This window comes from Podarcis melisellensis (assembly GCF_964234715.1).
Source record: "Podarcis melisellensis genome assembly, chromosome: Z".
Classification (NCBI taxonomy): Eukaryota; Metazoa; Chordata; class Lepidosauria; order Squamata; family Lacertidae; genus Podarcis; species Podarcis melisellensis.
This window is the reverse complement of record NC_138547.1, coordinates 40,783,621-40,799,084: the sequence shown is the minus strand read 5'-3', so window position 1 is coordinate 40,799,084 and position 15,464 is coordinate 40,783,621. Positions and strand designations below refer to the sequence as shown.

Sequence of the window (15,464 nt, the reverse complement as noted above, 5' to 3'; positions counted from 1 at the left end):
CCCATCTGTGGTTTAGATGCTTGTTCAATACTTATTTACTTAAGTATTTGATGCTACTGTGGATAATTTGCATTTTCTGGTTTTACTGTACTGGCCTTAAGGAGATAAGTTTGCACACTTGCCTGGGATGTAAGGCAGTGGTATAAAAATGAATTAAGAATAAATAAATGAATGAATAAACCTTTGCAATGTACTGAATGGGGCTGGCATTTCTTCTGAACAAGCGTGTTTAGCAAGTGTGTGATGGGGTGTGCGCGATGTAACTTACTTTTAGCACCACAGTCAGGCCATCCTGAGTCTACATGCTGCTTTTGCTTCTCAACATGCTGTTTCTGTTGCGGATGCAATCCCTAGGAGGCAACTGAACTGGGGCACAGGTATTTAGGTAGTTATGTATCTCACCTACAGGCTTTCCAGTGGGGAGGGCTATACCCCAAACATAGGTAACATACTGCCTTATGCTGAGTAAGACTATTGGGCCAACCTAGCTGAGCATCAACTACACTGACCGGCAGCTGATCTCCAGGGTCTCAGGAGGGAGTCTCTCTCAGCCTTACCTGCAAACTGAACCTGGGATCTTCTGCATGCTGTGCTTAAGCCCTGCCCGGGGGGGGGGGGGGGGTACAGCTCAGCACAGAAGTAGAGGCATTTCTGCAGAGGAAGCTCCAAGTTCATTCTCCTCCACGCGTGATGAGCCGCTGCAGCTGCTGACCCTACTGGTCCATGCAACAAAACTAATGGGTGGTAGGCAAGCAGCCAAGCAGATTGACAAAAGAAACACATTTCCCCCACACACAATGCATAATCAGCTCATGGAATTTCACCAGCACCAACCTAGATGGCCAGTAACTCTTTTGTGTGTGCTTTTTTTAAGCGTCCATCAAACTGAAGGGGGGGCGGGGATTCAATTATTAAAGGCTCTTTGCTTTGTTAGCTTAATTGAACCTTCACATTCAGTGGCCATGTATCTCTGAACTCACCAGGTGCTGGGGAAGAACATGGACAGACATCAACATCATGTCCAGAACACGGGAACAGAACACTGAATTAGATGCGGGCGGGGGTTTTTTAATCAGGGCAGGGAATGTGAAGCCTGGGGGCTGGTGGAGGCTCTCCATCCATCTCCATTTGTATCCTTAGATGAATCTCAAGACCCTGACTGGTCCAGCTTCACACCACAAGTGCATTTTTGCCTGGCTGGAATCACAGAATTGAAGAGTGGGAAGGGACCACGCGAGTCATCGAATCCAACCCAGTGCAATGCAGAAAGAACTTTTGCCCAACGTGGGGCTAAGATTAAGAGTCTCAGCTTCTTGCTTCCCGGGATGAATGATGAAGTGCCTACCATGCAAAGTTAAAATGCACTCAACTTCTCCACACCTGCATGTGGCCCTTGTAGGATGTTTCAGAAGGGTATGAGGCCTGCCCTTGGTTTTTGTTATTCTTCAGTCCCTGTTCCACACTGTAACTAATCCTCAGTACACACAACTGAAAAAAAAGATGCAACTGGAAAATTGCTTTCCCTGCCTCCATTTGGCTCTCCTTTCTCTGTGGTTTGTCCTACAGCAAATGTTCTGATTGTAATTGCCTTGGGGCAGGGGCCTGCCCTCTTGTGCTTTGTTAAACTTCCACGCAGATTGAAGACACACTTATGAGTAGTTATAACAGGAGTTTTAAATGTTGCCTTGAGCTCATTTGGAAAAGTGAGGAAAGCGTAATGACAGGAACAGCAACAATCAAACAGAATGAACAACAATTAAGTAGAATTTCGCCTGACCAAGAGAAGCAATTTATTCTACATAGCTGTTATGAAAAATTGTCTCATCCCTTATATACTCAATCAACGGCCACGTTCTGCAGGTGAGGGCCTCCTGCAGACACCAGGTCTTATCAGGGGATTCATTCCACAAAATGTAGGAGCAGGGTCTTTAGTGTGGTGGCTCCTGCTTAGTCGATAGAGCAGAAGACTCTTAATTTCATGGCCATGGGTTCGAGCCCCATGTTGGGTGAAAGATTCCTGAATTGCAGGGGGTTGAACTAGATGACCCTTACGATCCCTTTCAACTCAACAATTCTATGAATTTTCTTCCCTTGACTATTCAGCAGACACTGTCTTTTTGGCACCTGCTGAAGACCTTCCTCTTCCAAAAAGCCTTTTAATAGCAGAGTTCCCTCCCCTGACTGCATCTGTATTGGAACGGCTTTTAGATGTTTCTATTGTTTTATTGCTTGTTTGTTTACCACCCTGGGCTCCTTGGGGAGAAAGAGTGGGATATACATTTAATGAATGAATGAATGAATAAAAGCATAGGAACCCTTGTCCTCACTTAGAATCAGGGGTTACCAGGTATTCTTTTATTTTGTTCATTTGTTTGCTTTGCTTCCTAGGTGTTTTAAGAGCTGCCATGCTAGGGAAAACGCCAGCAACAGAATCTATTCCTGACCCGGAGATGCAGAAATGGGGGGAAACTTCGGCTGCCCACTGCGACCTTTCACACATCTCTGCAAGAAACCAGTTGCCTGCCCATTATTATTATTATTACTATTATTAAGAAGGTGGCGACACCCCGTGGTCATCTTAGCAAGCTAGAACTTTTAAGCACACCAGAACACAGCCAGTTAAAAATGACGGCAGCAGCAACACCATACCAAGCTGAGAACTAGAAAGTCTTTTCTTTTGCAAAGGTTTGCAAATCTGCTCCCTCCTGTGCTCTTAAATGCACCTGCTTCTCGAGACATTAGCAGGTAAGCATGCTTTTATCCCACAGTCCAAAAACTTCACCTGCTGGTCTCTTCACTTCAAGGGCAAAAAGGCGGTACCAGGCTCAGAGTGGACAAGAGGCAGAATAAAACACTGCTTCACACCAAGCTAGTTAAAACCTATGGAACTGACTGCCACAAAACACTGCAAATAGCCAATAAATTATACTGTTCCCCCACTTTTTTTTTTTTAAGAAAGTAGATTAATTCAGAGGTGGTCCACCTTCAGCAGTAGTACAGTGGTACCTCAGGTTACATATGCTTCAGGTTACATACGCTTCAGGTTACAGACTCCGCTAACCCAGAAATAGTGCTTCAGGTTAAGAACTTTGCTTCAGGGTGAGAACAGAAATCGTGCTCCAGCGGCACGGCGGCAGCAGGAGGCCCCATTAGCTAAAGTGGTGCTTCAGGTTAAGAACAGTTTCAGGTTAAGTATGGACCTCCGGAATGAATTAAGTACTTAACCTGAGGTACCACTGTTTACCTCTTGAGCAGCAAGTGCTTGAGACATACTATATAGAAAACCATTAGGCACAACAGTTGCATAGAGCTTCCCCGTTCAGGAGCAGTCAGTAACCCCTCGCAACTACCAGATGATGGCTTTGAACCCTGTTTCTGGGCTTTTCCCAAAAATATCTGATTGGCTACTGCTGGAAACAATATGCAGGGCATAACGAGATGTTGCATTAGGCCATGTGTAGGGGAACCTTTGGTCTTCCAGATGTTGATGAACTACAGCTCCCACCATTCCTGGCTGCTGCCCTTATTTGCTGGGGCTGGTGTAAGTTGAAGTTCAGCAACATCTGGAAGATGAAAGAACCCCCCACCCCCAGCCCGCATATGCCCTAGACTGGTCCTTTGGTCAGATTCATAGGTGGGACTGTTTTTGCCTTTCTGGACAACTGACCACCTCATCTGCACTCAGAACCCCACCACAGCCAGGGTGCAAAAACAACTGGTGCAGTGAAGTGGACTAGGGCACCTCAGGGCCAAGAAGGGGGACACAGGTTCGAATCCCCCTTGCATGTCCAAGTATCTTTCAGCATTAATCTACCGGCCTCGCCAAGGTGCTTGTTGGAATCAAATCAGGTGTGGCGGGAAAGACCCATACCCGGATCTCACCCTAGAGCTCACCTGGTGTGTGGCCTCAGCTCTCAGCCTAACCTACCTCTCAGGATTGTTGTGAGGACACAGCGCGCGAGGGGGAAAGGGAAAGGGAGGGAGAAGACCCAAGTTGAAATCCCAGCTTGCCCTTGCAGGCGCAAAGCAATAACTCTCCGTCTAGCCCGGGCTCCCTCGCAGGGTTGTTGTGAGAATGCAAGGGGGGAATCTAACCGGGAGGGGCGGAAAAGAGGGAGAGGGAGGGAGCCGCTGCCTTACCGGTGAGCCCTCCTCCGCCTTCCTCCCCACAGCCTCTCCTCCTCTGCAGGACGAAGTACCGGTTGGAGCGCTCCAAGACCCACAGCTTCAGCGCGTTCTTCAGCAGCACCTCCTCGGGAGTCAGCCACATTATTGCTGCTTGCAGAGGCAGCTCCGCTCAGCCTTCCATGCCCGCCTCCCGCGCTGCGCGCCGCTCCTCCCGGGCTCCCACGTACGCAGACAGCCGGCCAGAGGCTCCCCGGGAGAGGCAGGGGGAGGGGGCGGGCAGGCGCGCGCGAGCTGCCCGCTGGGGACTGTAGTTCCAAGGGCTGCTCCTCTCCACGCCGTGCGTCTCCTTGGCGCACTACAAGCCCCGGCAAGCCTTGCGCAGCCAGCTCCCCCCCCCCCCAGCTGCTGCCTCTCCTCTAAGGGGCTGGCCGCCTTTGCCTTGACAGCTGGAGAGTTGGGGAGGGAAGGTTCCCCCCGCCACCGCACCCCAGCTCCCTCCCTGCTGCTTCTGTTTGTTTTCAAAAAGTGGCCGACTTCTGCGGTTTGTTTCTTGGCTGAAGCCTTCCGGGGAGTGTTGGCCAACTCCGTTGAGGTAGTTAAGTTTGCCCCCCACCATGCACGTCCCATGACATTGGCAGGGCTGGATCGTGTGCAGAGGAGGGAGCCCAAGATGGTCAAGGGTGTGGATACCAAGCCTGATGAGGAATGGTTGAAGGAGCTGGGTGTGTTTAGCCTGGATAAGAGGAGACCGAGAGGAGATAATGATAACCACCTTGAAATATCTTAAGGGCTGTCACATGGAGGAGGGAGCATGCTTGTTTTCTCCTGTTCTGGAGGGTAGGACTCGAACCAATGGCTTCAAATTGCAAGAAAGGAGATTCCAACTAAACAATAGGAATAACTTTTTGACAGTCAGAGCTGTTCCGCAGTGGAACAGACTCCCATGACAGGCTGTGGGCTCTCCTTCCTTGGAGGTTTTTAAACAGAGGTTGGATGGTCATCTGTCTTGTTCTCTTTTTTGTTATTACTTGTAAGATGGAAAATGTGGTATTGTTCACTTGCAAAAACCCAATAATTGTACAGTGATACCTCTGGATGTGAACGGGATCTGTTTCGGAGCCCCGTTCGCATCCTGAAGCGAACATAAGACGCAACTGTGCGTCTGCGCGTGCGTGGGTCGTGTTTCGCTGCTTCTGCACATGTGCATGTCGTCATTTTGAGTGTCTGTGCATGCGCGAGCAGCGAAACCCAGAGGTTTGCGTTACTTCTGGGTCGCCACAGAACGCAACCCGAAAATATTTAAGCTGATATAAGCTGAACCCGAAAATATTTAAGCTCAATAAATGGGTTCCCAAGTGCATGCTTGGAAGCGGGTACAGTGGTACCTCAGGTTACAGGCGCTTCAGGTTAGACTCCGCTAAGCCAGAAATAGTACCTCAGGTTAAGAACTTTGCTTCGGGATGAGAACAGAAATCGTGCAGCAGCGGCTCAGCGGCAGCAACGGGAGGCCCCATTAGCTAAAGTGGTGCTTCAGGTTAAGAACAGTTTCAGGTTAAGAACGGACCTCCGGAATGAATTAAGTACTTAACCCGAGGTACCACAGTACTGGGTCTGAGAAGGTTGAAGATACCTGCATTTAGACTACCCTCCAGCCATGCAGGCATGCAAGCCACCAGGTTTAGCCACAGCACTTGGGAGCATGGAGCATGCCCACTGAAGGTTGCATCCTGGGGAAGAGTCTCAAGGGCTAGAGAGGCCCATATTAGTGGGGCAGGAGAGCTGAAAATAATGCCAATATATTTCACTTCTGGCAACCAATGTGCCCCCTTTGGTTTCAGATAATACGTGTGTCAGCAGTGTCTAAAAAGCCCAGGACACAAATTTTCAAGGCCCTCTAGTGGCTATGGTGGCTCATTTACCAGAATTAATGTATTTAGTGTTAATTCTGGGAGTATATACTCTATTCTGACCAAACTAAGCCTCCTAGAGCAAAATATACAGGGGGGGGGGCTTAGTTTGGTCCAAATCAAGTATACACACTAAATACAGTGGTGCCTCGGGTTACATACACTTCAGGTTACAGACTCCGCTAACCCAGAAATAGTACCTCGGGTTAAGAACTTTGCTTCAGGATGAGAACAGAAATCGTGCTCCGGCGGTGCAGCAGCAGTGGTAGGCCCCATTAGCTACAGTGGTGCTTCAGGTTAAGAACAGTTTCAGGTTAAGAACGGGCATTTGGAATGAATTATGTACGTAACCAGAGGTACCACTGTACACCATTTCTGGTAAATGAGCCACCATAGCTGCTAGAGGGCAGTGAAAATTTGTGTCTCAGCTTTTTAGACCCCTCTACCCATGCACTATCTGAAACCAAAAGGGCACATTGGTTGCCAGGTGTGAATTGTTCTTTCCAGCTATCCTACCCCAGTATATCGCCATATTTGGCTCCCAGGTGTGATGTTCCCCCTCCCCTAGGCTAGAACTCTGGATTAGGCCTAGGAGACCAGAGTACAAGTCCTGACTCAGACAAAATGCTCACTGCATGATGTTGAGGCCAGTCGCTGTTCCACAGCTTAACCTACCTAGATGAGGATGGAGAGAACCATGTACAACTCCTTGCCGTAAAAGTGGGATACGAATGTATTAGTAAGTAAATAATCCCTTTTAAACATCATCTAAGGTGGCATCAGCCATGGGTGGCAACAAATTCCATAGGCCTCTCTTGTGTCCTGAAGCTTCTTGCTTAGATATTTTAAGGCAGAGGCATCCTGCCAGAAAACAACTTGCGCACCTTATTTCCTTTGGGGGAAGAAAAGGCCATAGCACATTGGGAAAGTGTGGACAGAGTAGTTCAAAACCTTGTTCAACCACCCAAAGGCTCAGTGGGGTTTAGCATCAGGCCTTGGCCATGTCGCTCTCTCTCAACTTAACCCACCTCAGAGCAAATCTTTCTAGGAAGGGTTTATTCCACTTTATCCCGAGCCTAATGGAAGAAGGGTATTAGAAAAGCAGCTAAGTGTTCCTGCAAGGCTAAGGGGAGAGGTTTTGTTTTTAGAATAGCTAATTGCCCATAGTTGTAAGGGAGAACTAATGCAGAAAAGCCAGAACCTAGATACAGGTAGAATTGAAACCTGCACAATATATATACTGACATATATAATGGTACCTTGGTTTTCGAGTATCTCAGAAGCCAAACGTTTCAGTTTTCGAACACCGAAAACCCAGAATTGCTTCCGTTTTTGAACGCGCCTCGGAAGTCGAACGGCTTCTGTTGAGTGTTTTTCAGTTTTTCCAATTGAACTTGCAGCCAGCCCTTTGCGCCTCGGTTGTCAAACGTTTCGGAAATTGAACTGTCTTCCAGAATGGATTATGTTTGAGAACCGAGGTATCACTGTACACACTTAATCATATTAAATATTGATGCAGTGCAAAATTCTGTACTTTAAAAAATGAAACCTAAGAGCTTGTGAGTTGTCTAAATACTTTTAGGGTCACTGGCTGAAACACTGGAAGGTAGAACAGCTTACCTAGGCAACTAAGAAGAACATACATTTTCCTCCCCTCACACCCCAAAGGAAGAGTGTCTTTTAAAATAAGAACAGTGAAAACTTAACATGCAAGGTAAAGGTCCTGGGATATATCTGACCATTAAAACAGCACCACCACACCCACCAAAACAAGAAACCACCAATGCCTCAAAACAAGTTTTTGCATCAAGGTGCTGCTGAGCAGGCCTCTAAACCTTGGCATGGTTTATTTGGAAGGTAATTTAATACCTGCTTTCACAATCTACTGGGAAGTCCCATTTCACTAATCCTTCTTTTGAAACATACCAGCTACTTCCTCTTTCATCCATGATTGTGGCATCCTAAGTGCAATAGGAGGAGCCCAGTGGTTGTTTTTTTTAAAGCGAAAGCAGTATCAGTGATCTTATGGCAACAGCAAGCCAGACATGCCCTCCTTTTGCAAGTGAAGCTAGCAATTTTGCAACAAGCTGCATCTCCCCCCCCCCCACCCCCAAAGCAACCATTTAGCAACTCTCTTTACTAGCAGAGTTAGATTTCTCCAACCTTTTAAACTAATGGACCATTAGGGCTGGATGGTGCTGTGGATTTCCCTACGTGAACCGTTATGTTAGCTAAACTTTGTTCTTGACACTATATAGTGTTTCAAGGCCCAGTAATTACAGAGAAGGTTAATCAGTTTGCAGCAACATGATTTACAAAAAGAGCAATTCCAATTCAAGCACCAAAATTAGTAATTTGTTAATTTACAGCCTACACCATCCTAAAGATGCATAACACAGGGATATAATCTCCAGCAAAACAAGTTAATGTGGCATCTGAATATAGACTGCATTTTTAATCAAGACTTATATTGGCTTATATCTTGATCAGGTTCCTAAATTAAATGGGCTTAGATTTTCAAAATGTTTCATGCCAGGCAGAAAAAACCTTGGCAAGAGGTTTTCTCCTAAGACAAGAGGGCCCCATTGATTTATGGTAGAAAAAACAATTCTCAAAGTCATAAAAAGGGAGAATTACATATGCTGCCCCAAGGCTGAAAAAACACTATTAAGAATGGGTAAATAAGTAAAATGATACCAATGGGCCTCACGTTAAACCTTGAGCTGAATTCTCTAAGGCCAGAAGCAAATGGGAAAAACATTTAGCTGACAGAAAAAAGAGAACATTTTTAGGAAATCTTCTAAAGCTGTTTCTTTCTCAAACTGAGAGAGTTAAAAAGGGCAATAAAATGTTGGGGAAAGGCAACTGGCTTGGCTGGAGAAGAAGCTTCTTTCTACTTTATTTTTAGGCTGGAAAGGGGGGTGAAAGGAGGAGTGTAAACTAAAGAGGCTTCTTTTAAAAGCTGTTTTTTACTGAGTTCCTTCCTTTTTACTTTGAGAAGCTTTATTCTTTTAAGAGGCTACCTATGATAATGTATGAAATATATTAGCTTAAATATATTGGCTTAAATGTAATTATGCAAAGGATTTAAGGAATGCTAGATTCTTATTTCATATGGTTGTAAGAGTTGTATTTATCCTGAAATTAAGTCAGCCACCAGCCTAGCCCCCCTGCCAGACAGAAGACGCCATCCAAGCACTCTTGATATATAGTTGTCAGGCATTTGTTTAGAAACCTTAAATGAAGGAAATCTTTCAATGTTGATGTGAACTCAAGATCCTTGACATCTGTTGAACATAAAAATGTAAGATTAAACATTTGTTTTAGAAGGCAATAGGGCAAGAGGTGAGCTGGTAATTAAGATTCCATGTAAGATATATTATTACTTATATGTCATATATATAGCTCTTTGTCTCCCTTATAAGGGCAAGGAAATGGGTGTATCTTTTGTGGGTGTATCTTTTGTGATTGGTTCTACCAAACAGCCAATAGGAATTCCAACCAGGCTGATTGGACAGAGGCAGCCACAGGAGGAGCAAAGGGGGCTGGATTAAGGGAATATAAGTGCTGGCCAGAATGGCAGGAGGCCAGGCCAGAGCTTGGTAACCATATACCACTGTGCCTCTCATTTATTTGTCTGACAAATAAATTAATATTTTAATTTCTCTATTGCTGCGTTGAATATTTCATTCCAGCTAAGCGTTAACCACAAGCAGAGGTGCTACATTTTATGGTGCCCTGTGACTCGGATAAGTGGTCTGCTGGAACGCAGCCCCTTCGCCCTACTGGGCAGGGTACAAGAGAGAGGACAACTGCTTACCCAAAGCGCGCACTGGTAAATTTTTCCAGGGGGAACGCAGAAGACTCGTCTGTCTGATACCCTGCTCACTGGCGGCGACGGAACCGGGGGAAACAGGGAACCAACCAAGGGTAAGTGCACAAAGGGATTTTTGGCCCTCCAATTAATTAGGAGGAAGAGAAGTCTTGATCAAACTTCTGCGTCTCAGTAAGGGGAAACTGAGTACGCTAGGTGGTTGGGTACATCAGATGGTGGTCTGGTGGAGGAAAAGGGAAAATTGGGAGGTAGAGTGTGGTGAAGTATCCAGCGCATTGTATGTGTGAGAAAGTACAGAGCAATCTGTAGCTGACCTGAGTGTGGAGTGGGCAGTACTTCGGTTCCTAGTAAGGCGACTTCACTAGGCAAGGAAACCCACAAAGCGTGTCTGTGAGTGACTGAGTGGATACTTCACAGGGCCATACAATGGGAGTTGGGGGTTCAAAGGGGGAAAATACACCTCTTGAGTGTATGTTAAATAATTTTAAGAAAGCCTTCTCAGGGGCATATGGAGTCAAAATGACGCCAGAGCGCTTGAGAACGTTATGTGAACTAGAATGGCCAAAGCAAAATACTGAATGGCCATCCCAGGGAACCTTTGATATAAATTTAGTAAGCAAACTTTGGTCTGATATCGCCAAAGAAACTGGAGGGTGCCCAGAACAATTTCCATATATAGATTCCTGGCTGAGCACATTAAATAAAAATCCTCCATGGATAAGGGAATGCAAAGTCCAACGATGCAAATTATTGGCTGTAAAAGCTGAAGCTAGGAAAGGAATCTTGCCAAATAAACTTAAACCCATTTTTGAGGGACCAGAGGAAGAGGTGCTTCCACCTCCCCCCTATGCTCCACATCGAAGGGAGCCTAATCCAAACACTCCACCAGTTGTAACCCCGAGGCAAGAAAGTGGAATGAATAATGGGGGTGGAGTCACAGAGCTTGATTCCTTGATAGATTATGATAAATATCTTCAGGAGGCATTGGAGTCCTATAATAAAGCCCAAGCAGAAGTGGTTATTCCACCTGTGACTCCTAATAGACCTCCATCTAAAGTCTCCTTTAGTGGAACAACTGATTGCCCACCCCAAACCCCTGTACATCCAAGTCCTAGAGAAATATTACAGAAGTTACAGGGAGACCTTGATCGGTCAGCAAGCAATACAGCCAGGCGTATAAAGCTGCTAAAAGAACGCCTTGGAACAGATACCATCCCTTATGATTTGAGGCCCCTAGAGCAAAGTGAAGAGAAAGGTCACGTAGTAGCCCCTCTTAGAAGAGTATTTGATGCACTTGAGGAGCCTGCGCTGGTTAACGGGCAACCCGGACCACGGCCACCTCGAACTTCGACCCTGCAGTACATTCCATTCACAACTACGGATCTGATGAATTGGAAAACACACACCCCATCTTTTGCAGAAAAACCTCAGGCTATGATGGACTTGGTGACTTCAATAGTAAATACTCATAGCCCTACTTGGACAGATTGTCGCCAGCTCCTAAATACTCTTTTCACCACTGAGGAAAGGAGAGACATAATTGAAAAGGCACAGATATATTTGCGTGAGCAGGCCAGAGTGGGAAATATTTTTAATATTGACCGTCATCTCCAAGACAACTTTCCCTTGGAAGATCCTAATTGGGATCCAAACAATGCAATTCACCTGACCAGACTTACCACCTACCGCCAGACGCTTGTGCAAGGTATCCGCAGGGCATGTCAGAAGCCCACTAATATGTCTAAAGTTTCAGAAGTAGAACAGAAACCAAATGAGAGTCCGGGAGACTTTTTAGAGAGGCTGCAGGAAGCCTATCGTATATGGACTCCTTTTGACCCTGAAGCCCCTGAAAACAGCAGAATGATTACGGCTACATTTGTGGCCCAGTGTGCTTCTGACATTCGTAAGAAAATTCAGAAATCAGAAGGATGGGAAGGGATGCTGATGAGCCAAATTATGGCCATTGCACGCCGAGTTTATCGGAATAGGGATGAGGCTGAGAAACAAGAGAAGAAGAAGTGGCAGAAGGAAAAGATGGTGATGCTAGCCACAGCAGTGAAGCAAGACCACCGCCCCTTAAATGGAGGGAGAGGGCGAGGAAGGAATCCACCATTGGGAAGGAATCAATGTGCAAATTGCAAGAAGGAGGGTCACTGGAAGCGGGAGTGTCCTGAACCCTTGAGGTTGGAAGAAGTACGCCCAGGCCCAGGCCCAGGCCCAGGCCCAGGCTCCGGCCCAAGAAACCAGGGACGGGGACGGGGAATGATCCGAGATGGAAGATATCAGAGACCAGGACAGGGACGGAGTAGAGACAATTTTATTGGACTGGCAGAAGAGGATTTTACCCAAGACTAGGAACGACCGGACTCCATAAAGTTAGGCTTCCAGGAGCCCACGGTCACGATTCAATTAGGGAGCCATTTAATAGACTTTATGATTGATACTGGGGCTGAATACTCAGTACTCCCAGAACTATTGCAGAAAAAGGCATCCAAAAGTGTAGTCATTAAAAGTGCCACTGGACAGTCAGCTAAGAGGTCTTTCCTCCAACCTTTGGAATGCCAGATTGGGGGACATCGTTTAACCCATCAGTTTTTGTATATACCTGAGTGTCCAATACCTCTCTTAGGCAGAGATATGCTGTCCAAATTGCAGGCCCAAATCACCTTCACTCCTCGAGGTCCAGAAATGAAACTGCCATCAAAAGCAGCAGGAATAATTACCCTCTCAGTACCTAAGGAACAATCATGGCGCCTAATGTCAGCCTTGCAAGTCCAACCCACATTGGATACAGAATTAAACAAGCTCCTCCGAACTCTACAGGTGCCACCAGGAGTATGGGCCGAAAATAGCCCACCAGGAATGGCTAAGAATATAGCTCCAATTGTAGTAACCCTAAAACCTATGGCTACCCCTGTATCTGTAAAGCAATATCCCTTACCCCGGCGAGCAGCAGAGGGCATCCAGAAACATTTGGACCGCCTATTAAAATATGGTCTGCTTAAGCCTTGCCAATCAGAATGGAACACACCCCTTTTGCCTGTTCGAAAACCTGGGACAGATGAATACAGGCCAGTGCAGGACTTGAGGCTCGTAAACCAGGCTATCGAGACCTTGCACCCAAATGTACCAAACCCATATACCTTGCTGAGTTTGATCCCACCAGAAGCAACATTTTTTACTGTATTGGACTTGAAAGATGCATTCTTCTGTTGCCGGCTGGCACCACAGAGCCAACCTATATTTGCCTTCCAGTGGGAAGACCCTTTAACAGGAACAAAAGGCCAGCTAACCTGGACAAGATTGCCCCAAGGATTCAAAAATTCCCCAACTTTATTTGGCACTGCCTTGGCGAGGGATCTAACAAGTTACCCCTCAATACCGGGAGAAAAGGTGGTTCTGCAATATGTAGATGACCTTATATTAGCGGCAAAAGATTTTGATACCTGTAAAGAAGGGACAGAGGAACTGCTCCACTTGCTCTGGGAAGCTGGCTACCGAGTTTCCCAGAAAAAGGCACAGTTATGTTTAGAAAAGGTCAAATATTTGGGCTTTGACATCTCACACCAACAACGAGCATTGAGACCAGAGAGGAAAGAAGCTATTTGCCTTATCAAGGAACCTACCACAAGAAAACAACTTAGAGGATTCCTGGGAACAGCAGGGTTTTGTAGACTATGGATACCTGATTTCAGCAGTCTGGCCAAGCCCTTACATGAAAGCACTCGAGGTGCAGAAAAGGACCCATTCGTATGGGGACCTGAGCAGAAACAAGCCTTTTTAGTTATCAAACAACGACTTATGGAGGCACCAGCCCTTGGATTGCCTAATTCGGAAAAACCCTTTCAGCTGTATGTACATGAACAGAATGGGATTGCAGCGGCAGTCCTGACCCAGAGACTAGGAAGTTGGAACCGTCCAGTAGCTTATTTGTCTAAACAATTGGACTCAGTAGCAAAAGGATGGCCTCCATGCCTAAGGGCAGTAGCGGCCACTGCAAGCCTTGTCAAAGAAGCTGATAAATTTACCTTTGGCCAGACGATGTATGTGAATGTACCTCATGCTGTTCTGACACTCATGGAATATAAGGGTAGTTATTGGCTAACGAACCCAAGGATGGCTAGATACCAAGGCCTATTGTGTGAAAATCCCAGGATTCATCTACGAGTAGTGAATATGCTCAATCCAGCGACTTTGCTGCCCCTACCAGAGGTAGATGATGAAGAATCACATGATTGTCTCCAAATAATGGATGAAGTTTATTCCAGTAGACCTGATCTGAAAGATGAGCCATTGAAAAATCCAGATGTTGTATATTATACGGATGGTAGCAGTTACCTGCATGAAGGTGCCAGACGAGCAGGATATGCTGTGGTCACCAATGAGGAAGTTGTGGAAGCTGAAGCTTTGCCTGCTGGCACCTCAGCACAAAAAGCTGAACTTATAGGCTTAACTAGAGCTCTGCAGTTGGCAGCTGGATGTAAGGCAAACATCTATACTGATTCTAAATATGCCTTCTTAACCCTGCATGCACATGGAGCTCTATGGAAAGAAAGAGGTCTAATCGGAGCCCACGGGAAGGCCTTGAAATATGGACCTGAAGTAGAAATCCTGTTAGAAGCAGTATGGGCTCCAGAACAGATTGCTGTAATGCACTGCAAAGGTCATGGACGAGGAAGGGATCCAATAACCAGAGGAAATCATGCTGCTGACAAAGCAGCCCGAGAGGCAGCCCAAAAGCCTGTGGGAGGATTTATAGCAGCCCTCATACCAGAGGTAGTTCCAGAAGAAGTTAAACCTCACTATACCCCAGAAGAGAGGAAGTGGGCTGAACAGGAAGGAGCGGTTGTGAAGGACGGTTGGATGATCCTGCCGGACAATAGGATTTATGTACCTCATCATCTAGCAGGCACAATTGTAAGAAATTATCATGAATCTACTCACCTTGGCGGTACTGCAACCAGAGAGAGTCTCAGTCGGAAGTTGTATATTATTAACCTATCACAATTAGCAACTTGCATTTCACAGAAATGTGTTCTTTGTGCTAAAAACAATCCCAGGCAGGGACCGGTACAACCTCCTGGAATTCAGCATGTGGGATACGTCCCCATGGAAAGCCTAATTGTGGACTTCACAGAGCTGGTCCCTTCTAAGGGATTCAAGTATCTCCTTGTGTTTGTAGATACTCTTACCGGATGGGTTGAAGCTTTTCCCACCCGAACTGAAAAAGCACGAGAGGTAACTAAGAGACTCCTCACTGAATTGATCCCAAGGTTTGGATTACCTAGATGCATTGGAAGTGATAATGGGCCAGCGTTCATTGATCAAGTAGTACAAGATGTATGTCGAGTCCTACAAGTAAAATGGAGACTGCATGCAGCATATAGGCCTCAGAGTTCAGGGAAAACTGAAAGAATGAATCGGACTCTGAAAACCCAATTGGCAAAATTAACCCAGGAAACGGGATTGGGATGGGTAGATGTGTTACCCATAACACTGTTTCGTGTTCGGTGTGCACCCACAAAAAGACTTAAGTTGTCACCTTTTGAGCTCCTGTATGGGAGACCGCCCTCCTTTGTTCAGGATATTCCAGC

The 15,464-nt window shown here is 46.2% G+C and overlaps 1 protein-coding gene across 1 annotated transcript in view; it reads right to left on the bottom strand.

Annotated features, from left to right (window-relative positions):
- Window positions 1-4,390, bottom strand: part of TBC1D8B (TBC1 domain family member 8B) — a 49,823-nt gene extending 45,433 nt beyond the window's left edge. Inside the window, exon 1 of the mRNA XM_081897573.1 lies at window positions 4,141-4,390. Coding sequence (XP_081753699.1) covers window positions 4,141-4,270 — 130 coding nt within the window. The 5' untranslated portion in view covers window positions 4,271-4,390. The remainder of the gene's footprint in view (window positions 1-4,140) is intronic.
- Between the last annotated feature and the right edge of the window lie 11,074 nt (window positions 4,391-15,464).